Raw genomic sequence first — 25,742 nt, 5'->3', positions numbered from 1 at the left:
GCCCCTGTGGGCTGAGCTCCCCATGGGCTCTCCCCCACGGGCTCTGTGAGCAGCCCCCTCCATCCTAGGCATGTGGAAGCTGCAGCCCCGAGGGGACCAGTGGGGCAGGGCCAGGGAGCTGGGCAGGGCCAGCAGCAGGAGGGCTGGCTCTAGCCACACTCTCCTCCCTGGCCTCGCTGGAGAGGAGCGGTGCCCATGCCACAGCACCGACCCAAGAACAGATGCACCCTCCTGGCACCAAATACATAATCTCACTCCACCGTGAACCACCACCAAGCGCTCAGCCCTCACCAGGCACGGTCGCTGGTCTTACGGAGGGCTGAGGTCGTCATGGGACAGTGCATCAGAGGACGCCTCATTCCCAGGTGTTTACTTAAGCAGCTGGACCTGGCCTAGCACCCGGTGCTTGCGGGCAGACCCAGCCCTGCCCCTGCCCCGACTTCTGCTCACCTCGGACCCTGCCGCTGCGCAGTTGATGAGGTTGTTGTTGGGGTTGGCCATCCAGAAGGTGGACACAGCGCTGTGGGGGACAGGTGGACACTGACGTGTGGGCAGGAGACAGGTGGACGTTGTCACCTGGAGGACCACAGCCCTCGCGGTGTAGGATAGCCATGGCAGGCCGGCCGGAACCGGCCTGAGCACTAGGCGGCGACTTGGGAAATGCTGGGGTGTGCTCCTGAACCCAGCCTTCCCACGAAGGGCCATCAGCAGGGAAGGCTCAGGATTGGGGAACGGAAGTGGTCCAAGACCCCAGACCTGGCTCTGCTAGAAGGCCCGGAAGTCGGCCGTTTCCAGGCCAGGCCCCGGAAGTCGGCCGTTTCCAGGCCCCGGAAGTTGGCTGTTTCCAGGCCCCGGACTGCACAGAGCCCTGCCCGTGCCGGGGCTGCGGTGCACACGCGCGGACACGCTGTGCACCCGCTCCTCTCAGCCAGGAACACGGTGCATCCTGTATCCTGTGTAGTCCTGGGCTGAGCGGCGAGCTCCGGACAGACGGAGAGGAGAGGATGGACGCCGCCTTCCATCCTGGAAGGGGGAGCTGTGGACACATTGCTCAGGGGCCCGGGGAGAGTCGGCTGCCGGCCGGGAGGGAGCACTGGGCTGGGAGGGAGCACTGGGCTGGGAGGGAGCACTGGGCTGGGAGGGAGCACTGGGCTGGGAGGGAGCACTGGGCTGGGAGGGAGCACTGGGCTGGGAGGGAGGACAGGCTGGGAGGGAGCGCCAGGCAGGGAGGGAGCACCGGGCTGGGAGGGAGCACGGGCTGGGAGGGAGCACCAGGCAGGGAGGGAGCACTGGGCTGGGAGGGAGCACTGGGCTGGGAGGGGAGCACTGGGCCGGGAGGGAGCACGGGCGGAGATGGGGAGCAGTGGGCTCACACCCAGGCGTGAGTGCCCCAGGCTGGAGCGCACAGGCCGGGAAGTGAGTGCTTGGCTCACACCCCCAGGTCATGGACATGGTGGAACTTACTTGCAGTCCTGCCGGGGCTTGGGGACGTACCCCGGGTAGGAGTCGTCTGTGATGGCCCTGCACATCCTGCTGTCCCGGTCAGAGGGGAGAAGGGTTCCCGACTTCACGAGGAGGCCCAGGCAGTGGTCAAAGGTGTTGCGCTCCTCTGGTCCGTCCTCCGTGAAGAAGCAGTGCCCCAGGGAGTTGTACCCCACAACGTCCTTGATCTACGGTGTCCAGACAGGAGCCTCTCACTCGCCACCCGACATCTCATGTGCTCATGCATTCACCCAGCAAATACTAAGTCATACCCAACTCAGAGGCCAGGGAGCCTCCCAGGAGGGAGGAGCCTGCCCTTGGCGGGGGGTCTTGCGAGGGAAGAAGGCTCTCCTCCCCTCTGATGGTCAGTTTGTGCAGGGCTCTCTAACCTAGCACCCAATCCAGAGAAGTGGCCACTAGAGCACACACGGCGGCTCCAGGCTGCAGGACCCCTTTGGGCAGGCATTTACACTCAGCCCTCCTTCCCAGTTCAGCTAGTCCAGTCCCACCTGGAATCCAGCCTGCCTTAGGACCATGGAGAAGACAACCATGAGCTACCAAGCAGGTTCTTCTAAATGAGAACGATATCTTTGTCAGGTAAAAGCCATCTTCCCAAACAGCCAGCCATTGGCAAACCTTTCAAACCAGGCACTAGCCTTAAAGTGTACAGAGGAGGTAGGTTTAGGTCATTTAGAGAAGGAGTTTTGTGTAAAAATTATCTGTGAAGACTCAAGGTGAGCCTCCGGCACATACTCTAGGTTGCTGGGGAAGCATTTCTTTCTGCAGGGTCTGCTTTGAAGGAATTCTTGCTGTAGCACAGGGACCACAGCCACCTCCACCTCAAGTCTGTCCGAGAGGTGCCATGGCCTACCATCTTAGCACAACACCTTGTCTAAGCCAACAAACCTGCCATGTGGGGCATTATCCCGATGAGCAGCCTTAGCTGGGGAGTCACTTCCTACCTCTGTAGCTTGGCACGCTCCTACCTTCTGCCAGTTTGCATGGTGTCCTGCACTTTTGATAACCGTTACAGCAGAGCCAAGGACGGTTCAATCCTCGGCCCTGGCCTGTCTAGATAAGACAGCCTCCCAGCAGGTACTCACCAACAGGCCATTGGAGCCGTGGACGGTGACGCAGCGGGAGAATGTGTGGTGGATGGAGAGGTCCTTGATGTACGTGGGTGGGTGGTAGCCTCCTTTCTCGTCCACGTCTCCAGCCAGGTGGAAGTGAATTGGGTACTGGCCCACCAGCTGCTGCCCCATGTGCTTGAGCTCCACACCCTCAAGATGTGCAGCCTTAAAGCCCAGGGCAAACTGGGGGAGGAGAGTCAGAGTCAGAGGAACCCCACGGTGCCTCCTGCCCCGAGGGGCCAGAGCGCACAGACGTTCTTCTCACAGTCTTGCCACGCCCACCCGGGTTCTCCTTACACTGAAGGTGCTCTGTGCACCTGGTTTGAGGCCTGGCCCTTGTTGCAGTGAGGGAGACACGCGAGGCCTTACTGTGCCCATTCTACGCGCGGGAAGGAGCCGCTGCCCACCGGCTGCCGCCTTGGGAAGTCTCGCGGCTGAGCTAGCGGCCTCAGCCAGGCAGCCCGCACCTTGATGTGACCCCCGAAGGTGTCGAAGTCGAAGAAGCTGCAGACATGGTTGTTGTAGGGGTAGCACTTGTCCTCTACCTCCCCCATCACCACGATGTTCCGGCTGAGGAGCCCGACCTCCGCCCGCATGTCCACGCCATCTATCTCCTCCCCGATGTGCAGGTACAGCGGCTTCCCTAGACAGAGGAGGAGGTGGGAAATGCTGGGCCCCTCCGCGTGCCCCACAGCCAGGCCGTATTCATCACCAGGCCACATGCCTGGGACCTGCTGGTGCCATTCAATAGACGAATAAAGCCCAGGCAAAGTCACCTGCCCGACACATCCCATTTCAGACACAGCGAATGGTCCCCTGATATCTGTCCCTTTTCTGCGCCCATGTGTTAGCTGGGCATCCCAGGGAAGCTACAGTTCCCATCCTCCACGCAGTTAGCCTGGCCACAGGATGTGAGCAGAGGTGCTAAGCAACCTCAGGGCTGGTCTCTCCTCAGAGGCCGTGGAAGACTGTTGCCCAGGCAGGTGAGAAGCAGAGCCAGAGAGAGGCCCCACGGGCCTTAATCCCAGACCGCCTTCCAGCCCTGTCTTCAAAGCCCCTCCTTCAGAGGGCACACCTGTGTCCTGCTCCTCCACCTGAGGTGGCACACATGGCTGCAGACTTTGCCGTGGAAGAGTCAGGTTAGAGCTCCGTGACCACCGTGGGTACCTGTGTGGGACCCTGTGGAGGCTGACCTCCCTCCTCCCACCCCCTCCTGCCTTGAGGAGAGGACACTGTCCCTCACTATGGAGCCCAAGTCCACCCTGGCCCCACTGCTGGCCCTGGCTCCAGCAGCTCCATCTCAAGTCCACCCTCGCCCCCACTGCTGGCTCCGGCAGCTCCATCTCAAGTCCACCCTGGCCCCACTGCTGGCTCTGGCTCCGGCAGCTCTGTCTCAAGTCCACCCTGGCCCCCACTGCTGGCTCCGGCAGCTCCATCTCAAGTCCACCCTGGCCCCACTGCTGGCTCCGGCAGCTCCATCTCAAGTCCACCCTGGCCCCACTGCTGGCTCCGGCAGCTCCGTCTCAAGTCCACCCTGGCCCCACTGCTGGCCCTGGCTCCGTCTCAAGTCCACCCTGGCCCCACTGCTGGCTCCGGCAGCTCCATCTCAAGTCCACCCTGGCCCCCACTGCTGGCTCCGGCAGCTCCATCTCAAGTCCACCCTGGCCCCCACTGCTGGCCCTGGCTCCGGCAGCTCCGTCTCAAGTCCACCCTGGCCCCACTGCTGGCTCCGGCAGCTCCGTCTCAAGTCCACCCTGGCCCCACTGCTGGCTCCGGCAGCTCCATCTCAAGTCCACCCTGGCCCCCACTGCTGGCTCCGGCAGCTCCGTCTCAAGTCCACCCTGGCCCCACTGCTGGCCCTGGCTCCGGCAGCTCCGTCTCACTAGCGCAACTTCTTTCCTCATTTGGGCTTCGTATGCTCTGCTCTGAAACCTCTCTAGGCCTTTCCGTCTTGGAAAACAGCAACCAAACCCCCTCCAAACGCTGCAGGTTTGCCAGCCTTTTCCTGCTGCGGTCAGGTGCCCCGAACCTGCACTTTTCACCCCCTGCCTCTTTCTCCACCACCCTCCCACAACGCTCCTCTTCCTCTTGCCAAGAGCATTTAGTACTTCCCTTAGCAGCCCCTCCTCCATCTTTCCCCCTCCATCCCCTTCTCCTCCATCTTTCCCCTTCCATCTCCTCTTCCTCCGTATGTACAGAAAAAGCACCTCAAAAAGGTGGAGGTGTCAGGAGTCCAGGCTGTGGAACCACCTTAGATTTGCAACCTTGCATTCCACCAGCACAATCTGATTCTTTTGTGGAATAATAAAGTCCTGGTCGGCTCTAAATGTGCTCAGCACTAAGACTGCTGGCCTGGCTTTCAGACCTATTCCATTGCACCTGAGGATGGAATCACAAGGGCAGCCATCTCCTGTGTGGAGTCTCAGCTTGACCACACTACCCACACCCAGCTTTGTGACCTTGAGCAACAGGACACTCGCTTCAGCCCTGAGACACCGCTGGTGCCCACATGTGAATGCCGAGGTTATAATTAAGCTGAGCAATGTGTACCACAATGGCCCTCCTCTGCTTCTCTTCCACAGGAGGCGCTGACCTCTGCCTGCCCTGTCACCTTGCACACATCCTGTTGCTAAGTATGTTTGTGCTGTGGAACTCTGCAGACCCAGTGAGATGGTGGTTTCTTTGAAGCATTTTAGTTCAAGACGTGAAGTTGGTGCAAAATGAAGAACGTCTCCATGAGAGTTGGCATTAGTTTCCTGTTGGTGCTATGACAGATAACCACAGTTTTGCTGGCTTAGAGCAGCTTTTCACTCAGGCTCTGCCTGCCCGGCCTCCCATCCTTCCCTCCGTTAGATCTGTCTGTCTCCCTCACCTATTCCTGCTCTTCTCCCCGTGATTTTCAACACCTCCTCCCTGAGAAAACTTATTCCTCTATATTCTGTCTGGAAACATCTTCTGTCAGTTTTCTTCTTGTCAGTAGAAGATCTTGGAGGTTATTATGGAAGCCCAAGAGTTTTACAACTCTGATTTCCTGTCCCAGTGTCCCACACCACACTAGGCCAAGAGGCCTCCGCAGCAGCAGGGCCAGGAAGCCACCCCTTCGCTCACAGGCTGAACATTTTATTCAGGACTTCCAGGACCCTGGTCCTCCCAGTGCCCCACCTCTAGCTGCCTGGACCAGGAGTGTATTGTCTTTACTAGTGGACACTCCACGGGCAGATTCACTGGCAATGCCCAGAGAAGTCCCAAAGGCTTTGTCAGCCAGGCGAGGCTGCCGTGAGCTGTTCTGGGACGCATCGAGGAACTGACCTCCGGTGCCCCAAACAAGTGCAGACCTGCCAATGAGAGGGCCGAGAAGCCACAGGCAGCCGTGTCCTGAGAGACTCAGCCCAGAGCACACTTCCCAGAGGGAGGGACACAGCGCTCCGAGTCACAGCTCAGCCTGTGAGCCAGCAAGGTGGGAAGGGGTCCCTGGCCTGAGGGAAAAGAGCGTAAAATCCCAACTCTTCTTTATGGGCTCCCACCATCACCCCACACTCCTTCCGCTCCATGTGGCCCAAGCATGCCTTTCTTATTGGGCGTCTCAGAGCTGCACATGGCCTGGGCTCTCTCGGGGAGATGGCCTCCTCCCCTTTGTCCTCCAGACCCACTGCAGTGTCCTCAGAAAGTCTGTCCTGACCACACTCAGCACGGGCTTTCATCCCCAGGCTCCACCACGCACGCGGGACACACAGCCCTGCTCTCCTCCCCTCCTCACAGTGCATGTGCCTAGTGTTCCCAGTGCTCCCCTCCAAAGTAGGATGTTCAGAGAAGATGCCAGCCAGGGGCTTCTGCTCCTGAGATACCACCTGGCCAGCCTCCAGGATCTAGTCTTGAACATGGCCAGAGGGGTAGGAGAGTGCAATGGGAGGGTCGGCTCAAGGTGGTTTAAGCTCTCAGGCAAAACACAGGTAAAGTAAAGCCATGTCTTAAAAGTTATCTATGGGCAGGTGCCGGTGGCTCACGCCTGTCATCCTAGCTACCCAGGAGGCTGAGATCTGAGGATCACAGTTCAAAGCCAGCCTGGACAGGAAAGTCCATAAGACTCTGATCTCTAATAAACCACTAGAAAACCGGAAGTAGCGTGGTAGCTTAAGCAGTAGAGCACTCGCCTTGAGCTGAAGAGCTGAGGGACAGCGCCCAGGCCCAGAGTTCAAGCCCCATGACCGACATAAAAACAAAAAAGTGATCTACAACACTTAATGTGCCTAAGGTATCTCCTAGACCACACAGGAGGCCAGAAGTGACAGGGGCCACTGCCCCAGCACGGTCCTCAGGCTTGCTAACTCGTGTCAGGCCACAGCCACCAGCGTCGGCAGCCAGCAGGCCCCGCTGTGTCCCTTGGGGGAAAGGACACATAGGAGTGACTTCCAGGCAGAGGGAGGGGCTGTGTGTGTCAGAATCCTGTGAGTGAGGAGGCCTCCCAGCCCCCCACCCCGCCGTGGACTCCCCCACCCCCCCGCCGTGGACTCCCCCCCGCCGTGGACTCCCCCAGCCGTGGACTCCCCCAGCCGTGGACTCCCCCCCGCCGTGGACTCCCCCCCGCCGTGGACTCCCCCCCGCCGTGGACTCCCCCACCCCCCCGCCGTGGACTCCCCCCCTGCTGTGGACCCCCCGCCGTGGACTCCCCCGCCGTGGACTCCCCCCCGCCGTGGACTCCCCCAGCCGTGGACTCCCCCCCGCCGTGGACTCCCCCCCGCCGTGGACTCCCCCACCCCCCCCGCCGTGGACTCCCCCCCTGCTGTGGACCCCCTGCCGTGGACTCCCCCCCGCCGTGGACTCCCCCACCCCCCCGCTGTGGACTCCCCCCCGCCGTGGACTCCCCCCCGCCGTGGACTCCCCCCGCCGTGGACTTCCCCCCCCGCCGTGGACTCCCCCCGCTGTGGACTCCCCCACCCCCCCTCCGCCGTGGACTCCCCCCGCCGTGGATCCCCCCGCCGTGGACCCCCCGCCGTGGACTCCCCCCGCCGTGGACTCCCCCCGCCGTGGACTCCCCCCCGCCGTGGACTCCCCCCCGCCGTGGACTCCCCCCCGCCGTGGATTCCCCCCCCGCCGTGGATTCCCCCCCCGCCGTGGATCCCCCCCCCGCCGTGGACCCCCCGCCGTGGACTCCCCCCGCCGTGGACTCCCCCCGCCGTGGACTCCCCCCGCCGTGGACTCCCCCCCGCCGTGGACTCCCCCCCGCCGTGGACTCCCCCCCGCCGTGGACTCCCCCCCGCCGTGGATTCCCCCCCGCCGTGGACTCCCCCCCGCCGTGGACCCCCCGCCGTGGACTCCCCCCGCCGTGGACTCCCCCCTGCCGTGGACTCCCCCCCCGCCGTGGACTCCCCCCCGCCGTGGATCCCCCCTGCTGTGGACCCCCCGCCGTGGACTCCCCCCCCGCCGTGGACTCCCCCCCGCCGTGGACTCCCCCCCCGCCGTGGACTCCCCCCCCGCTGTGGACTCCCCATCAGAAGACGCCGCTATCTGTCCATGCCACTCCAAGACCACATGCCCTGTGCCTGACCCCAGCACCCCACCCTAGCTGTGAAATTCTTCCACCCTCTCTTCCTCCTCCCAGCACTGATACACAAGGGCTGACCAGAAAAAGCAGATGTGGTTAAGTCAGAATTGTCCCCCAAAGGCCAGGGCCACAAACGTAGTGGACAGGGGCTCTGTGTGGATGACCCATCCAGGGCTCCCAACACTTCCTTTCCTGGCGTCTGCCTTCAGGAGCCTCCAGTGTAGCCCCCAAGCCTTGTCTTCAGGTCAGGCATGAAAACGGGCACCACAGGACCTTCCAGAGGGAGAAACAGATGCACGCACTCGTAGCTCAGACCTAGGCTAGCAGCACCCCTGGAAGGCAGGGCTGAGCCAGTTCTCAGACCAATGGGGGCAAGAACAGCACAGAGAGACTTGGACAGGAGGGTCTGGAGAAGCAAATTCAAGCCCCACAACTCATGGGGCCTCAGTCCATCTCCATGGGAGATGCTGGGAATGGGGATCTTGGAGGGGATTGGCAGCATGCGCGTGGGCCGGGAGCCAGCTCTGAGGTTGACCTGACGCCTGTATTGACATGCTTGTCTACACCAGCTCTGCCCACCAGGACTACACCTCGCTGCCCACTATGGTACACCAGCAACGCAGCACAGGGCACTTGAAACAGAAGCTTGCACCTTGCTTTGTGCTAACAGGACGGCCGCTGCACTCTGGGAAGCATGAGGTTGGACGTGCCATGTGCGCACACCTCAGCTTCCCCGCTGAGTCCTGCACAGAGCAGGGTGCTGCGGTAAGAGGCCCCCACGACAGCGGACAGGAGGAAGCTCCGTCCACACTCAGGGCCACCCCCGGGGGCTTCCACGCCGTCTACCCGAAGCGGCGTTTGAGGCTGCGGCGTACTTCCAGACAGGTGGGGAGGGGCAGAGAAAAAGGAAGAGAGGACTGAGAACGTCCACAGAGGCCCTGGGAGGTGTGGCTGGCAAGACTCTGAAGTACGTTTTAGATGATTCACACGTTTTCATTGCTTTGCTACCCATCTGTTTCCCATCAGAAAGCCCTGAAAATGCAGGAAGGGCCGTGTCTTGGGAATCGAGAGCGGTGTCTGAGGATGGGTTCCTCTCTCTAGCCAGCCTGGACAGGGACTGGAAAGAGAGGCAAGCAGAGCCCGGACTCTGCCGGCAGGGAGGCGCAGGCTCAAGTGTGAGGAGGAGGAATGGCAGGACAGACAGACGGCCGGTTTGACACATGTGTGCATGTTCAGACTCATGCCAGGGCCTCAGTACTCACTAGGAAGGGCAGGGAGGAGGAGGCCTACCTGCCACTCTGACTGTTCACACACCCGGCAGGCAGGCAGGGAGGGAGGGAGGAAGGCCTACCTGCCACTCTGACTGTTCACACACCCGGCAGGCAGGGAGGGAGGAGGAAGGCCTACCTGCCACTCTGACTGTTCACACACCCGGCAGGGAGGGAGGGAGGAGGAAGGCCTACCTGCCACTCTGACTGTTCACACACCCGGCAGGCAGGCAGGGAGGGAGGAGGGCCTACCTGCCACTCTGACTGTTCACACACCCGGCAGGGAGGGAGGGAGGAGGGCCTACCTGCCACTCTGACTGTTCACACACCCGGCAGGGAGGGAGGGAGGAGGGCCTACCTGCCACTCTGACTGTTCACACACCCGGCAGGCAGGGAGGGAGGGAGGAGGGCCTACCTGACACTCTGACTGTTCACACACCCGGCAGGCAGGCAGGGAGGAGGAGGGCCTACCTGACACTCTGACTGTTCACACACCCGGCAGGCAGGGAGGGAGGAGGAAGGCCTACCTGCCACTCTGACTGTTCACACACCCGGCAGGGAGGGAGGGAGGAGGAAGGCCTACCTGCCACTCTGACTGTTCACACACCCGGCAGGCAGGCAGGGAGGGAGGAGGGCCTACCTGCCACTCTGACTGTTCACACATCCGGCAGGGAGGGAGGGAGGAGGGCCTACCTGCCACTCTGACTGTTCACACACCCGGCAGGGAGGGAGGGAGGAGGGCCTACCTGCCACTCTGACTGTTCACACACCCGGCAGGCAGGGAGGGAGGGAGGAGGGCCTACCTGACACTCTGACTGTTCACACACCCGGCAGGCAGGGAGGGAGGAAGGCCTACCTGACACTCTGACTGTTCACACACCCGGCAGGCAGGGAGAAGGAAGGCCTACCTGCCACTCTGACTGTTCACACACCCGGCAGGCAGGGAGGGAGGAAGGCCTACCTGCCACTCTGACTGTTCACACACCCGGCAGGCAGGGAGGGAGGAGGAGGGCCTACCTGCCACTCTGACTGTTCACACACCCGGCAGGCAGGCAGGGAGGAGGAAGGCCTACCTGCCACTCTGACTGTTCACACACCCGGCAGGCAGGCAGGGAGGAGGGCCTACCTGCCACTCTGACTGTTCACACACCCGGCAGGCATGGAGGGAGGAGGAAGGCCTACCTGCCACTCTGACTGTTCACACACCCGGCAGGCAGGCAGGGAGGGAGGAAGGCCTACCTGCCACTCTGACTGTTCACACACCCGGCAGGCAGGGAGGGAGGAGGAAGGCCTACCTGCCACTCTGACTGTTCACACACCTGGCAGGCAGGGAGGGAGGAGGAAGGCCTACCTGCCACTCTGACTTGGTTGGCAGCACAGGCTCTGCAGGGAAGAACCCGGAACTCCTCTGCCTGGTGCATGGAGTAGTCGGTGCTGGCTACAACCAGCGTGTCTCCCGGCCTCCACGTCTGCACGTCGTCCTCGAGACTCAGGATGGTGCTGTTCACGTTGGTGTCGATGCTGACCGTGAGTTTGGGCCTCACTGTAACCCAAAGCAGGAGGGACTGAGGCCCAGCACCTGCGCGTGCACACTGGGAGGGACCGAGGCCCAGCACCTGCTCCCCCCTCCCCCCCGCCCCCACCCTTCTGGCTGCCCACTTCTTCCCTTCCCCTAGCTGAATACGTAAATGCTAGGTTTGCCTGTCTAAAACCCAAATCACTGGGCTCACTCCATCTCAGTGTCTGTACAGTCAAGTTTTTGAAGTCAGCAAAGTCCCAACCCCAAAAGAACCATTCATTAGCTCTGGGCAGGGGAATTTTCCACTCCCTTCTTCTAGGCTGGAGTTAAATGTGGCTGCCCACCACACCCACTTTGCTGAAGATGTAAGACAAATATAGTTCCTCTCAACTATTGTGTGCTGTAGCCATTGCTTCTCCTCTCAGCAGGCACATCCCGGTGACCGCCTTTTGGAGATGGCCGAGTGCCTCCAAGAACAACAGCACCGCCAGCCTCCTAACCAGCGCCCTGGGAACTGGCACTAAGCTAACAGCACCCCAGAGCCTCTGCGGAAGGGGTGGGGAGGCCAGCTCTGTCCCTCTGCACCCCGCTACTCCCGGACCAGGCCCTGCCCTTCCCAGAAAGTTCCAGACAGGCTTAAGGGCAGGGTGGGGCTCTGCTGAGTGGCCAGCTGTGGGGACCCGCTCCTACTGGTGCTGCATGCTGTGAGGAGCCGGTCACTGGACGCCCAGAGTGGCCGGCCAGCCATGGAGCTCAGAGAGCAGCCTGGCTGCCGGCTGGGAGGCCCAGGCTCACCAGACTTCCCGCAGAGGAAGCGCACACGGTAGCTCTGGCAGGCGCGGCCAAGGTCGTGGCAGGCAAACCTATAGCCCTGGCCCTTCTTATAGACAATGTCGGTGCTGAGGTCAACGCCATCCATGGTTGTGGCCTGCAAATGGCACAGAAATTACAGAGGAGACTTAAAAAGAAGGAAGGATGTGATGGTTAACATTCTCAAAATATCCTGGGAGACTTAAAATTACCCTCGCTGTGAACATACATACAATGGCCAGAGGTTCGCCTAACAACCGTCCACATGAGGCTCGTTATAAGGCAGACAGCAGGAAGTCTTGGGGTGAACACAGTAGTGACATGACACACCCTGTGGGACCTGAGCCGGCCGCCACGCCGCACCGCACCACCATGCCCCGGGCCTGCAGGTCGCTTACAGAGGCCTTGCTATGTTCAGCCTGCGGGTGCCCAGCAGGCGTCCACGCCGTGTGGGCAGTCCTAGAGAAATACTTGTGCCCAGAAGCTCAGGAGCTCCAATGGGGGCGTCAGGGCTGTTAAACGCTACCCAGGAGATCCCAACGTAAGAACCACCATTGTAGGGACAGGGCTAAATGTTAACAGGTCTCAGTTATCTCCACAGCCAAACTGTGAAGTTGTGGTTAGTTTTAAGAGTAAGGAAAATGGCTACTCAGAGATGTTGAATAACTTGCCAGGGAGAGCCAGGAGGAGAAAGGGCCAGAATGTGAATGCAGACGTGCAGCTGGGGCTCCCCGCGGCTGCCCCTCCTGCCCTGCTGCACCTGGTATGCTTGGCTCCGTGTCTGCCTCCTCCCAGTGCACTGCGGGCTCTGGGAGCACAAGGAGAGGTCTCACCCCGCCCGGCCCTGGCGTCCAGCACAGCGCTGGGCAATGGGCCTCAGACTCTGGGAATTGCTGCTCCAGAAGACACGGACCAAGTTTAGGGGGTGCACTCAGAGGGGGTGGGATCCCTGCCACTGTGTGCTCATCCCAAGGCCTGGGTGTGTCTACACGAAGACAATGCCATTCAGAGACCAGAAATTCAGAGCCAGGGCCACCACTGTTGTAGTCTTTGGCACAAAAACCAAAGGGACAAGGCCTGGAGAAATAGGGAAGGAAAGCACAGGCAACCTTTAAAAAAGAGGCTTTTTAGGAAACACTGTTTGGAACTCAACGGATCCTTTGTGTTAAGAGAAGAATGATGCCAAGATGCACAATTGAAACCCTTTCTGGAAGAAGCCTGCTGACTTCCACTACCTCAGTGTCCAACAATTCCCAGAGAACAGCTACTTGGTTCTGCTGCTTCTCTTGTTTTCCTACGTAACCTGAAGAATGACCCCGGTATTGGAGGGAGGAGAGCCAAGTGACAAGGTGGCGTGAGATCCTCAACAATGAAGCTTCCCTTGCAGGTGGCTGGGTGCTTGGTACCTGAACATCGATGGGATGGCTGCAGATCCTTCCTGCGTGAGCTGCCCAGAGGTCTGAAATCTTCTCCCCACCTTTAGTCTGAGACACTTTGTCCTGGTCGAACCATTCTGTCCACTCCACATCTAGGCAGAAAGAAAGACGGTGAGATGTAATGCCGCTGTGAGGGGCTGGTGCTGTCTCTCCATGGTGCGCTTCAGTGAGCAGGAGACTAACTGATCTCCAGCTCTCCTCTTCGCACCTTGTGAGTGAGAACCTTCTGATCGACACTCTTGCTTTATGAAGGATACATATGCACCTATAACCTGATATGTTGTTACTGCAAAAGTAAAGGAAGAAAGGAGAGAAAAGTCCATCATCTGAAGACGGCCACTTGGGCTCAGCCTCTGCAATCCTGTGCAGGGCCGCTGGAAGGCCAGGCCGAGTCTCAGCCATCTGCTTCCTGCCCACGCCATTCCTGGTGTGCAGAAAACCAACACCCCCCCCCCCACACACACACACGACCCTCCATGGCTAAAGTCCTGAACCCTCAGTGTGATGAAAAGGACCTTGGCCAGTGAGAAAAATCCTTGTGGGAAATTTGTCAATGTGGTTAATCGAAGACAGCCATCTTTGCAGTGAAGTTATTCTTACTGTCCTGCAAAGCCCGTGATTTTGGGGTGTTTGACCCGGCTGCCAGGTGTTGCTGGGCTGTGTCAGACTCCTCACCTTGGACCCACTCACTGGATGAGGAAACATTGAAGTATTCGCCGTGCTCCGTCTGGAACAGTTTGTAAACTCGTGCGGCAGCAGAGCCTCCATGTGCTGTGAGACAGAGCAGAGGCCAGACAGACCCCAAATTACAAAGCTGGGATCCCAACACGGACAAAGTCTCCTACACCCATGGAACGCGAACGATTTGTTTAGGAAAGGGCTTTCCCCCGCCCAAGCAGGCCAGGCTGGTCGCCCAGAAGCCAGGTGATTATCTGTCCCAAAGTTCCATCACAGCCTCCGAACAAGTGCAGGTCTGGGAGCCCCACTGCCTCTCCTGATGAGTTCTCCCAGGGCGAGGACGGCAGAGCTGCCACCACCCGGGAGGCTGCTGCAGGACAGACCCTCCACAAGTCTCCAGCTCAAAGCGTCACCCGCGAGCTCCCAAAGCTCAGAGCGCGTCAGCAGCCTCTTGGAAGGGCCGTGTGACGGTGAGCGGCTTTGGCCTCCGCTGCTGTGGCTTTGCCGCATTTGTGCCATGTGGTCAGGAAAGCAGCTGGACCCTAACTGGGGGCTGGCACGGCAACTGGGGTGGGCGTGGCTAACGGGGGGGGTGTAATGGGGTGGGCGTGGCCAACGGGGCATAACTGGGGTGGGCGTGGCTAGTGGGGGTGTAACCGGGGTGGGCGTGGCTAACTGGGGTGGGCGTGGCTAACGGGGGTGTAACGGGGGTGGGCGTGACTAATGGGGCGGGCGTGGCTAGGGGGCGGGCGTGGCTAACGGGGGTGTAACGGGGGTGGGCGTGACTAACGGGGCGGGCGTGGCCAGCGAGGCGGGCGTGGCTAGCGGGGTGGGCGTGGCTAGCGGGGTGGTCGTGGCTAGCGGGGCGGGCGTGGCTACCGGGGCGGGCGTGGCTAACGGGGCGGGCGTGGCTAGCGGGGGTCAGCAGGGCGACTGTGCCTTAGAGACATGGCAGAGAAGGCAGCGTCGGGCCTCCCGCCAGCCGCTCATTACCGTGATACTCAATGTGGTCTTCAACCGAGGAAGAGGGGTTTCCTTTCACGGTGATGAAGCTCCACGGGTGTCTGGAAAACAGTAAGTGAAGCCCTTCACGCCCTCAGCCCTCTCGGGACAGGGCCCCGAGCTCATTACTGGGCAGATCTCTTCCTCAAGAGCCCAGAGACCTTCATGGTAAGTGCTGATTTGGGCTCTGTCCGGCAGCCCGCTGCCCTCTCCTGAGCCTCTTCCACTTCGCCGTGACAGTGGGAGAGGCTGAACACAAAGCAGCAGCGGACTGCTGAGCCACGGGGCATGCCGGGGACAGCGACGTCCTGACGCCAGCCTCAGGCCAGCGTGTCCAGAGAGGAAAGTGAGCCTTCCAAGCTCATCTCCCCTGAGCTGGCCTCAAGGAAAATGCCGCAGGCCTCGGACCGGCCTTGGGAGGGGATGAAAGTCTCCTCCGTGCAATGAGGAAGAAAGTTGGTGGTGTTGGAAAGTTGCACACCCATCTTCCCTGCTGATTAAAGTGCACTGCTATGAGGCAGGAGGGCTTTCTTCACGTAGCGTGGGCATCGCCACGCCAGTACCGTGATGGGGAGGGAAACACTGTCCTAAAGGGCAGCACGGGGCACGCTGGACATCCTACGTTGAAGGAATCTGAGAAACTGCGGCCCTCTGACCCTGCTCCACGCCTCCTCTCCTCCCAACACCTCGGGAAGGGCCTGGACAGACGTCCCCACAGATCACACTTGGCCGTGGCCTCTGTCCACCCTTCACAACACCTACTATGACAGTGCTCACATTTAACTATCTCATGTGAAGCTCATTGAATATAGGAGCTGGTCTGCTTTTCTCCTGATGATCAGTCTTTTTGTTGCTGGAGTCCCAGCAAGGACTTAGAAGGGCTACACAAAAGTATCTTTCCTTCTCCTTTGCTGCTGAAGAGCTTTTCTGTTTTTCGTTCAGATCTCTAGTCTTGGGAAGTACGTCATTATTGAATGGTGGGACTGAATTGAGACTAAAGGCTCTGCTATGCCACTTGCTTACTTAAAATCTTTCGGTGGCTCCCCATGGGCTGGAGGAAGGAAAATCCGAGCTCCACAGCATGGAGTCAGACCACCGCATGCCCCGCGGCTCAGCCCTCACCTTCCCCCATGCGAGTGTCTTCCCAGACCCCCTCCTCAGCAGAGCCACGCTTCCACCCTGCCTCTCAAGCCGATGCTCTCCCCACAGGGCGCCTGCCTCACCCCATAAGTCTGCGCCAAGCGTCATCCATGAATCCCTGTTTTCTCACATGATCTCTGCACGTCTGGCCCAGCCCCATGCCTCCTCCTTAACCACTCCCGTGCCAATGAACAAAGGTCAGAGCGAAGTGTGCTTCTGCCTGCCTGTCTCCTTCCCCGTGTGCTGCCGAGGTGAGACATGTTGGCATCAACCACCCTTCCCCTGGCTCTTGTTCGTAAGGATGGAGCAGTTGCCACCATTGCTGAGTGCGTATTCTGGGCCAGGTAGGTGACCACATGGAGCCCTCCCAGGAGCCCTTTGCAATAGATCCTGAGATAGTTCACTTTACAGACACAAGATACAGGCCGGTGGAGGAAGAGTCACTGGCCAGAGGCCAGCTCAGACTCAAATCCAGGCCATCAGATGCCAGGCCTCGGACTCTCAGCCGCATCGCTGTCTCTGCTGAGGCCCTGTGTAGCCAGTCCCTCCTGAGTCCTAGCTCTCATCACAACAGCATAAATGGCCCTTTGATTTGTAACAGTGAGGTACGAGTGTGGTGTTTGCTCATAAGGTTGCCTTGCCAGGCGGAGATGTCATGGTCATCTAGGCCACGTGAGTTTCCTGGCTGTTTTTCTTTTGGAAGCAGCAGCCTGGGGGCTGTCAGAGAATGAACCCCGGAGCCTCCCCCCACCCACGGGGAGTCTCTGCTGAGCCAGTTACATGGCTTTGCTCTGAGCCTCTGAAGTGAGGGTTGTCAAAGTCCTCAAACATCCAAGGGATATACGGCCTTGACTCTCCACAGAGCTAAGAGCTGAGTGTGCAAGATGAAAAGATGTGGTTACGAGAGAACAAACCGCGGGTGTGCACACCCAGGCCAGGCTGAGTGTGCAAGATGAAAAGATGTGGTTACGAGAGGACAAACCGCGGGTGTGCACACCCAGGCCAGGCTGAGTGTGCAAGATGAAAAGATGTGGTTACGAGAGGACAAACCGCGGGTGTGCACACCCAGGCCAGGCTGAGTGTGCAAGATGAAAAGATGTGGTTACGAGAGGACAAACCGCGGGTGTGCACACCCAGGCCAGGCTGAGTGTGCAAGATGAAAAGATGTGGTTACGAGAGGACAAACCGCGGGTGTGCACACCCAGGCCAGGCTGAGTGTGCAAGATGAAAAGATGTGGTTACGAGGACAAACCGCGGGTGTGCACACCCAGGCCAGGCTGAGTGTGCAAGATGAAAAGATGTGGTTACGAGAGGACAAACCGCGGGTGTGCACACCCAGGCCAGGCTGAGCGTGCAAGATGAAAAGATGTGGTTACGAGAGGACAAACCGCGGGTGTGCACACCCAGGCCAGGCTGAGCGTGCAAGATGAAAAGATGTGGTTACGAGAGGACAAACCGCGGGTGTGCACACCCAGGTCAGGTGTAATCCTTAAAAGTTGGTCAGTCCCCAGGGCAAAAGGAAGGGAAAATGAGCCAGCGGCTCAGCAAGGCACTGCATCTCCAGGCATGGCCCTTACACTGGACACACGCTCCGCACACGCTCCAAACACACTTGGTACACGCTCTGCACACGCTCCACACACACTCTGCACACGCTCGGCACACACTCAGCACACTCAGCACACGCTCCGCACACACTTGGTACACGCTCCGCACACGCTCCACACATGCTCCACACATGCTCTGCACATGCTCGGCACACGCTCTACACACGCTCAACTGTAAGAGGCTGACTGGAGTCCATACGAAGATCTTTCACATTTTGAGAGCAGGCGGTCATGTTAGGAAAGCCAGGTACCCTTCGAGCCGATGGACAAGGTGTCTGCATCCCCAATGCCATTTAGGGGGACTGGCCTTGAGGATAGGAGAGAGGAAGGGTTGCTTCCAGATAGGATACGGGGTGCGTCAGTGCTCAGCACTCCACTGAGGGGAAAGGAGGGGCAATACCTAAATCCAAGGTGTAGGAAGTGTTTGCTGCCCAGTCTGGTCACTGCCTTCCGGGCCAGGTCATCCAGGTGTCGAGAGCCTTCATCGTTCACTGCGACCGAGAGGATCCTGCCCTCAGGCACTGCGCTCAGATACTGGGCCAGACGCTCACTCTCCTTCCTGGACCTGTACGTGTCAAACCTAAAAGGGCACAGAGATCAAGGATTTGTACAGCCCTGACAATGTCCAAAGATAGTGATAAAACCCACTTCTGTGGCACAGTAATTAAAACGTTGTCCCAAGGCCCCAAGGGCGTCTTTTCATTGGTAACAAGTCAGGTTCAATTCAGGTCACGCCCTCTTAAGGTTCTTCACTGGCTTTGAATAAACCCAGCTCCTCGCTGGGGGCTCCAAGATCGGTGCCCTGCCCAGTGCCCTTCCAGCCCGGTTGCCCCCGGTGTCTCTGGCTGCCTTTCCTCTCCTGGCCTTCCTCCTAGGTCCTTCCTCCTCTCTGGCCTCTTTTGAACACGCTTTCTTCAGCCCCTCTTCACTGTGCGATCCTCAGTCTTCCCTGACCACCCCCTTCAGGGTGGCCCTCCACACGCAGTCTCTGCCCTGCCTGGCCTTCTCGTTTTATTACCAGTATCACACTTGGAATACGGTGTCTGTGTGCAGGACCCACGCCTGTTCCTGTGAGATTCAGCCCCGTCTGGGGAGGACACGTCCCCCCAGGATGGCACTGCCCACCGTCTAGTGCCCAGTGCCGCCGCCCGGCAGCCAGCGTGGCCCCCGCGGCAGCAGGCGCTCAGCCGGGCACACCGGGAGGAGCCCATGTGCCGGGCAGGCCGCCTTACCGGTCACAGTGGATGACTGAGCCTGACTTCGCATCAATGACGTGAACGATGACGCCACGGTGGCCCCAGCTCCTTTCGAAAAAATATCCTCCCTCCTCCAAGCCCCCCGGACGAAGGGTCTTGCTGAGGAAAGTCCAGGAGAGCTTTTTCTGCCCGTGCAGCTCGAGGGTGCCTCCTCTCCCAACGCCAATGTACTTCAGGCCGTAGTACGGGTCTGGCTGGGCGCCCGGGTCATCAGCCCTGCAAGGAAAAGGCCCCCAAGGATGGCCAACCCTCTCCTCACCACGCTAAAGCGCGGGCCTGCCCCCATCCGCACCAGCGGTCACACCTGTTTCCCCAGCCTCTCAGGAGGCTGAGACCTGAGTCGTAATTCCACGTCAGCCCAGGCAGGACAGTGCATGAACCACCAAAAGCTGGAAGTGAGCTGTGGCTTAAATAAGAGCACTAGCCTTGAGCAAAAAAAAAAAAAGAAAAGCTCAGGGGCAGCGCCTAGGCCTTAAGTTCAAACCCCAGGCCCAGTGTGCACACACATACACATGTACACACTCACAAAGCACCAGCAAGGAGATTTTCTAAGCCACACCAGCAGGTGGCTCATGGGCCAGCAGGTAGCCTATCGGTCCAGTGTGGCTGCTGCCCCATGGACGTTCACTGCATACAATGCTGGGGGGATCTTGGCTACCACTTTTAGAGCTCTCAGTTGCTAAAGAAGGGGCACAGCCAGAGGCAAATGCAGCCTGGAATTTCCTGCATCTTGTTCCTCATAACTCAACAAACTTGTAGAGCCTCCCCAAATCAAGACTTGATGAGCAGGTGGCTAAGCGGCTGTCAGGACTCCTGTAACTCAAGGATGGTGCCCAGCCAGAATAAATAAAGCGCCTCACGGACTGTCCCGGCTCTCCCAAAGCCCGTCATCTGCTCATGATTACAAGCCAGCCAGCCAGCACGACCACTCTCGCCTTACTTTCTCCTTTTAAAATCTTCCCGTCCATCAGTTGACCTCTGAGGGTGCTCTCACCTTCCGTACAACACAATGCTGAAGTTGCCCTGGAAAGGGCAGAGGGCACTCCCAGCATGCAGTTCTCCTCCACTGTCAATCAGTATGTGCCGGGTTCGTAAAACAATGGGCTCCTGGTAGTCCTTAATGACCAGCTTGCCTGAGGAGATGGACAGGAACGGGGAAGGGCTGGCTGAGAATGCAAGCGTCAAGGGCCCAGGGCGGGCTCCCCAAGTCTGATTCAGAAGGCAAGAAGGCACCTCTTCCAAAACACTTCTGACACAGCCTTGCCTCTATTTCGTTTCTCTGCCCTGTGCTTTCAAGGTCTAAGAGGTATACTGCCATGATGCTAATGGGGTTCAGCGAAGGCCAGGGAAGCCACAGACCACCAGCAGAAGCGCCCATGTGAAGGCTACTTTCCTAAGGTTACACTTCATCCACTCCTGGGCGGATGGTTATCTTTTAAAGAATCAAGTAAGGGTTAGGGTTAGGGTTAGGCCTGAACCCAAAGCATGAGACATTTCCCTGCCCTTCAGTGACGGTGGCTTGCGTCCATGGCAGGTTCTGGGATGGCAGAGGGAGAGATGCTTACCTCCATCCGCGATGCTGATGGAGTGGACTGTGGCGGAGGAGGTCAGCAGCAGCGCCTCCCCCCGCCCGATGTGCACACCAAGGTCCTGGTCGTGGCCGGGGCTCCAGGGCTGCAGCTCAGGGCTCTGGTCAGGACAGTCGGCGGCCACTGCTGAAGACAAGGAGAGGCCGCTGCTGCTGTCCGCCAGCACCCTGGGCTGGGACGGCTGGACACACGTGTGCAAGCCTCTTCACAGAGCTGTCTGGGGCCTGCCCCTCGCACCCTGCTCCGTACATCCTTGACCAGGACTTCCCTTCTCTGCATCCAGTCCCCCCTTTGTAGGACAAAGGGCCAGTTGAGGACTCCCAAATCAACGCAACGGTTTGCCCAGACTACATGGATCCCATTCCATTCTGTCCTCTGGAAAGCAGTAGGAGCCTTAACAAAACTTTCTCCTTTTGCATGAAAATGTGACCTTTGGTTAATTTTCTACCACTGTTTCCCTGGAAACCCGAGAAAGATGGAATTGTAGAAACTTTGTTACCAAGCAACATCACTTGTAACAAGAGGCTCCCAATGGCAAGTAAGATGGAAGTGGGAAAAGCTATAAATACTTGATATTTTGGGCCTGATGGAGATGCACGCACGGCTTCCCTACGCACATCACTCTGGCCGCGGGCTGTGTCCCTGGCGTGGCAGGCTCCTGCGTGGAGCCTCGCGTGTGGGGCATGCGCAGGGCAGTGTCTCTGCCTGTCCAGTGCTATTCTTGTTTCCTCTCCTGAGCTGTCTCTGGTAGAGCCATGGAAGACAGCTTCTGGGTGGCTCCAAGGATCTCGCCTGAGGACACTCCCAAGGGAGCTGGGCACTGGGTCTGACCCCACAGGCTGCCTTGTCCTCAAGATGTAAGTCCCATCTCCAGCTCAGAACCCACGGCTGGATGCAGCAGCTCCAGGCCAGGCCTGAGCCCTTCCGGAGCCAGTACCACTGTGCCTTCACTGGGAGGCAGGGATAAATGGGTGCCAGAGAAAGGCCAGGGCCTTGGCTAAAACGTCACCGTGGCAGCCACCCCGGCTTTTCCAGCAGGAGCTGAAAGCAAGCAGGCTGGAGCAGGACTGCAGGCCGGGGCTCCCTGGGCAGGAGCGGTGCGGGCCGGACCTGCGTACCTGACTTTGGGGAAGTGCACAGGCCAGAGGGGCCCGAGGCATGGCCTTCAGATGCCTATTGTAGTAAATGTGACAGCATTTAAAAACAAGTGCAACATAAGCTGGGTGCTGGTAGCTCACGCCTGTCATCCTAGCTACTCAGGACACTGAGATCTGAGGATCGCGGTTCAAAACCAGCCCGGGCAGCAAAGTCTGTGAGACTCATCTCCAATGAACCACCAGAAAACCGGAAGTGGTGCTGTGGCTCAAGTGGTAGAGCGCTCGCCTTGAGCTGAAGAGCTGAGGGACAGCGCCCAGGCCCAGAGTTCAAGCCCCACAACCCACCCAAAAAAAAAAAAATGCAGCAAATGGTGAGAGGAACATGACTAAGCCCTTATTCTAATTTGTAAAATGTGAGTTCTCTCACATCTTCTGCCTTACATTTGGCTCATCTGGTCTCCTGCTCCTGAAGTCCAGATGAACTTGCCCTGTGCTTTCAGATGTTAGCCTAAAGTCACTGAGGGAAAAAGCTGAAGACAATGAGACAGACAAACATATACGCAGAGCGTCCCAGCTGGAAAGCACGTCAGTCTGCCCAGACGTTAAGACATACGGAGTGTGAAGAGGTCACCAACATCAGATGACCCAGAGCCTAAGGGGTCACTGACATCATTGACACACAGCACAAAGGGAGGCTGACATCAGATGACCAGAGGGGAGGGAGCTAGGTCTCAGACGTGCGTTGGATTTTCTGACCCTCTACAGTAGTTATAAGATTTTGAAGTAGTGCTAACACTTGAAAACTAGGCAGCTTTGACATAAAAATCTAGTTTCCTGGTATCTCTTGAAAATGCAGAATAGCCTGTCACAGACAGCTCTCCTGCCCGTCCCGGCTGGTTTCATTTGCGTGTGTCAGGTGGCAGCTCGGCCAGACGTGGAGTCTGCAGCCAGATTCTAGAGCAGCCACCGTTTTGTCGACAACGAGACTACAGCCAGGACGAGACTTGCAGGTGAGAGGCTTTGGTGAGGAGTTGGAGCTCGGTCACCCTGACTGGGCCCCGGGCCCTTCCTCCTGCCCCTCCCCAGCAGTCCGGCTTCAACAGGGCTGTGAGCCATGCGGAGACGCGGGACTGGTTTACTGCTCACCTGTGGATGTGGCTCCAGGGCAGGAGGTCAGGATGAGACAGCAGAGGGCCAGCACAGCCCCAAGCGCAGAGCCCTTCCTCCCAGGGACCGCCATGCTGGCCTGGTCTTCCCTGAAAGAGAAGCACACCAGACTTAGCCAGCTGAGGCAGCCGGGGAGCAGTGCGTGGTGCAGAGAGAGAGAGAGAGAGACAGACAGACAGACAGACAGAAGGAGACATGGCTTAGCCAGCTGAGGCAGCCGGGAAGCAGTGCGTGGTGCAGAGAGAGAGAGAGAGAGAGACAGACAGACAGACAGACAGACAGACAGACAGACAGACAGACAGAAGGAGACATGGCTTAGCTAGCTGAGGTAGCTGGGAAGCAGTGCGTGGCGCAGAGAGAGAGAGAGAGAGAGAGAGACAGACAGACAGACAGACAGAAGGAGACATGGCTTAGCCAGCTGAGGCAGCCGGGAATCAGTGCGTGGCGCAGAGAGAGAGAGAGAGAGACAGACAGACAGACAGACAGACAGACAGAAGGAGACATGGCTTAGCTAGCTGAGGTAGCTGGGAAGCAGTGCGTGGCACAGAGAGAGAGAGAGAGAGAGACAGACAGACAGACAGAAGGAGACATGGCTTAGCTAGCTGAGGCAGCCGGGAAGCAGTGCGTGGCACAGAGAGAGAGAGACAGACAGATAAACAGACAGATAGACAGACAGACAGACAGACAGACAGAGACATGGCTTAGCCAGCTGAGGCAGACAGGAAGCAGTGCGTGGCGCACAGAGAGAGAGAGAGAGAGACAGACAGACAGAAGGAGACATGGCTTAGCCAGCTGAGGCAGACGGGAAGCAGGTATAGTGCAGAGAGTTGTAGAGGGGAGACAGAGAGAGAGAGACAGAGAGACAGAGACAGAGGCAGAGAGAACAGGGCAGTGGTCCATAAGCCCAGAGCCCTCTCCAGAGCGGCATTGTGGCAGAGCCCTCTCCAGAGCGGCATTGTGGCAGAGCCCTCTCCAGAGCGGCATTGTGGCAGAGCCCTCTCCAGAGCGGCATTGTGGCAGAGCCCTCTCCAGAGCGGCATTGTGGCAGAGCCCTCTCCAGAGCGGCGTTGTGGCAGAGCCCTCTCCAGAGCGGCGTGGTGGCAGAGCCCTCTCCAGAGCGGCGTTGTGGCAGAGCCCTCTCCAGAGCGGCGTTGTGGCAGAGCCCTCTCCAGAGCGGCGTTGTGGCAGAGCCCTCTCCAGAGCGGCGTGGTGGCAGAGCCCTCTCCAGAGCGGCGTGGTGGCAGAGCCCTCTCCAGAGCGGCGTTGTGGCAGAGCCCTCTCCAGAGCGGCGTTGTGGCAGAGCCCTCTCCAGAGCGGCGTTGTGGCAGAGCCCTCTCCAGAGCGGCGTTGTGGCAGAGCCCTCTCCAGAGCGGCGTTGTGGCAGAGCCCTCTCCAGAGCGGCGTTGTGGCAGTCTGGGCGGATCAGGGCTTGCAAACCTGCCATCCTCCCAGATGTCCCCCAGCTCAGAGTCGGACTGCCAGGTGATTCCACCCTCGGCACCCAAGGTCCCTTCCCATAAAACACAGAACAGAAATGGAAACAAGTATTTTCCTTTGTTGTTTTTTGTTGTTGTTGGTGGTGGTAGTTGTGGGGCTTGAACTCAGGCCTGGGTGCTGTCCTTGTGCTCTTCAGCTCAAGGCGAGTGCTCTACCTCTTTGAGCCACACCTCTACTTCTGATTTTCTGGTAGTTAATTGGAGATAATTTCATGGACTTTCCTGCCTAGCTGGCTTTGAACCACGATCCTCAAATCTGAGCCTCCTGAGCAGCTACGATTGTAGGCGTGAGCCACCAGCGCCGGGCTTTGTTGCTGTTTTTGTTTATCTATCTTTGGGAGGTTAAGGCAGGGCAGGAGTGGAGGGACAAAGGGTCAGCAAATGCAGAGTGATGCTCACTGGGCACTATGTTGAAAATGAGCTATATGACTTGTGGGTGGGGACAGGAGGGAAAACTGGAAGAGAGCCATGGACAGGGTGGCAATGTCCAAAAGGCAACGTGCTCTACCTGACTTCTGTAACTGTAACACCTCTGCCCATCACATTCATCATAACAAGAAAACAAGTTTTAGAACACAGAACAAAAAAAAGTACTGAGAACAAACGCAATTAGACGCCAGCACTTGCTGTGATCTCGGGTTGTTTGTTTAGCCTCTCTGGCCTTGCTTTCCTACTCTGCAAAGTGAGGATTTAAACGATCTAATTTCTAACTTCATGTGTATGCTTTTATTGTTTTGGTTTTTTTTTGGGGGGGGGGAGGGTTTGTCGGTTGTGGGCCTGAACTCGGGGCCTGGGCGCTGTCCCTCAGCTCTTCAGCTCAAGGCTAGCGCTCTACCACTTGAGCCACAGCGCCACTTTCGGCTTTTTCTGCTTATGTGGTGCTGAAGAATCGAACCCAGGGCCTCATGCATGCAAGGCAAGTGCTCTACCACTGAGCCACCTTCCCAGCCCATGTGTATGCTTTTAAAGCTGAGTTTGGAGAACGGTTTTGAAAGCATGGTTTAGATCTTATTTCCTATCCAAGAGGAATGCAAGCCAAACAGCAATTGTCCCCAGTGTCTTCCCTCTCTTTCCTCAGAATCAGAGCCCTTGACTCCTCTCTGGCCACATGGCTGCCGGGGCTGTGACCTTGAATTGAGCCTTCTGATATAGTGGAAGTACTATGCAGTGAATAAATTCCAATAATGCCCTTGAGGGAGAGTCAGGAAGATTCTTCCTCGTTTCCTCTTTCTTCAGACATGGTGGCTGGATCTGCAGTGGCTCTCCTGGGCCATGCAGTAGGATCCATGCACCAAGAAGGACAAAGCAAATAACCAGAAAAAACCCAGGCCCTGTTCCAGTGAGAGCAAACAGCTCTAGAAGACAGATTTCTTCTGAAGGGGGATTCAAGTACCATTTATGGTTTTGTGTTTGTTTTCAGTTCTAGTCCTGAGGTTTGAACTCAGAACCTGGGCACTGTCCCTGAGTTTTGTGTTCAAAGCTAGTGTTCTACCACTTGAGCCACAGCTCCACTTGCAGCTAGG

The 25,742-nt window shown here is 58.5% G+C and overlaps 1 protein-coding gene across 1 annotated transcript in view; it reads right to left on the bottom strand.

The window, feature by feature from the left end:
• LOC122102021 (cell migration inducing hyaluronidase 1) overlaps nt 1–24,167 on the bottom strand; it is a 45,758-nt gene extending 21,591 nt beyond the window's left edge. The window contains exons 1-15 of the mRNA XM_042672539.1: nt 23,719–24,167; nt 22,703–22,812; nt 20,436–20,582; nt 19,865–20,003; nt 18,847–19,086; nt 18,015–18,194; nt 14,859–14,929; nt 13,863–13,958; nt 13,158–13,279; nt 11,737–11,869; nt 10,774–10,965; nt 3,080–3,255; nt 2,586–2,795; nt 1,465–1,670; nt 451–520 (exon numbers count right to left, since the gene is read on the bottom strand). Coding sequence (XP_042528473.1) covers nt 451–520; nt 1,465–1,670; nt 2,586–2,795; nt 3,080–3,255; nt 10,774–10,965; nt 11,737–11,869; nt 13,158–13,279; nt 13,863–13,958; nt 14,859–14,929; nt 18,015–18,194; nt 18,847–19,086; nt 19,865–20,003; nt 20,436–20,582; nt 22,703–22,812; nt 23,719–24,167 — 2,541 coding nt within the window. The remainder of the gene's footprint in view (nt 1–450; nt 521–1,464; nt 1,671–2,585; nt 2,796–3,079; nt 3,256–10,773; nt 10,966–11,736; nt 11,870–13,157; nt 13,280–13,862; nt 13,959–14,858; nt 14,930–18,014; nt 18,195–18,846; nt 19,087–19,864; nt 20,004–20,435; nt 20,583–22,702; nt 22,813–23,718) is intronic.
• Between the last annotated feature and the right edge of the window lie 1,575 nt (nt 24,168–25,742).

The sequence above is a fragment of the Dipodomys spectabilis genome, unplaced genomic scaffold (genome assembly GCF_019054845.1).
Source record: "Dipodomys spectabilis isolate Male_0828 unplaced genomic scaffold, ASM1905484v1 ptg000723l, whole genome shotgun sequence".
NCBI lineage: Eukaryota > Metazoa > Chordata > Mammalia > Rodentia > Heteromyidae > Dipodomys > Dipodomys spectabilis.
The sequence above is the reverse complement of the archived record's forward strand: the minus strand, read 5'-3'. Positions and strand labels throughout refer to the sequence as shown.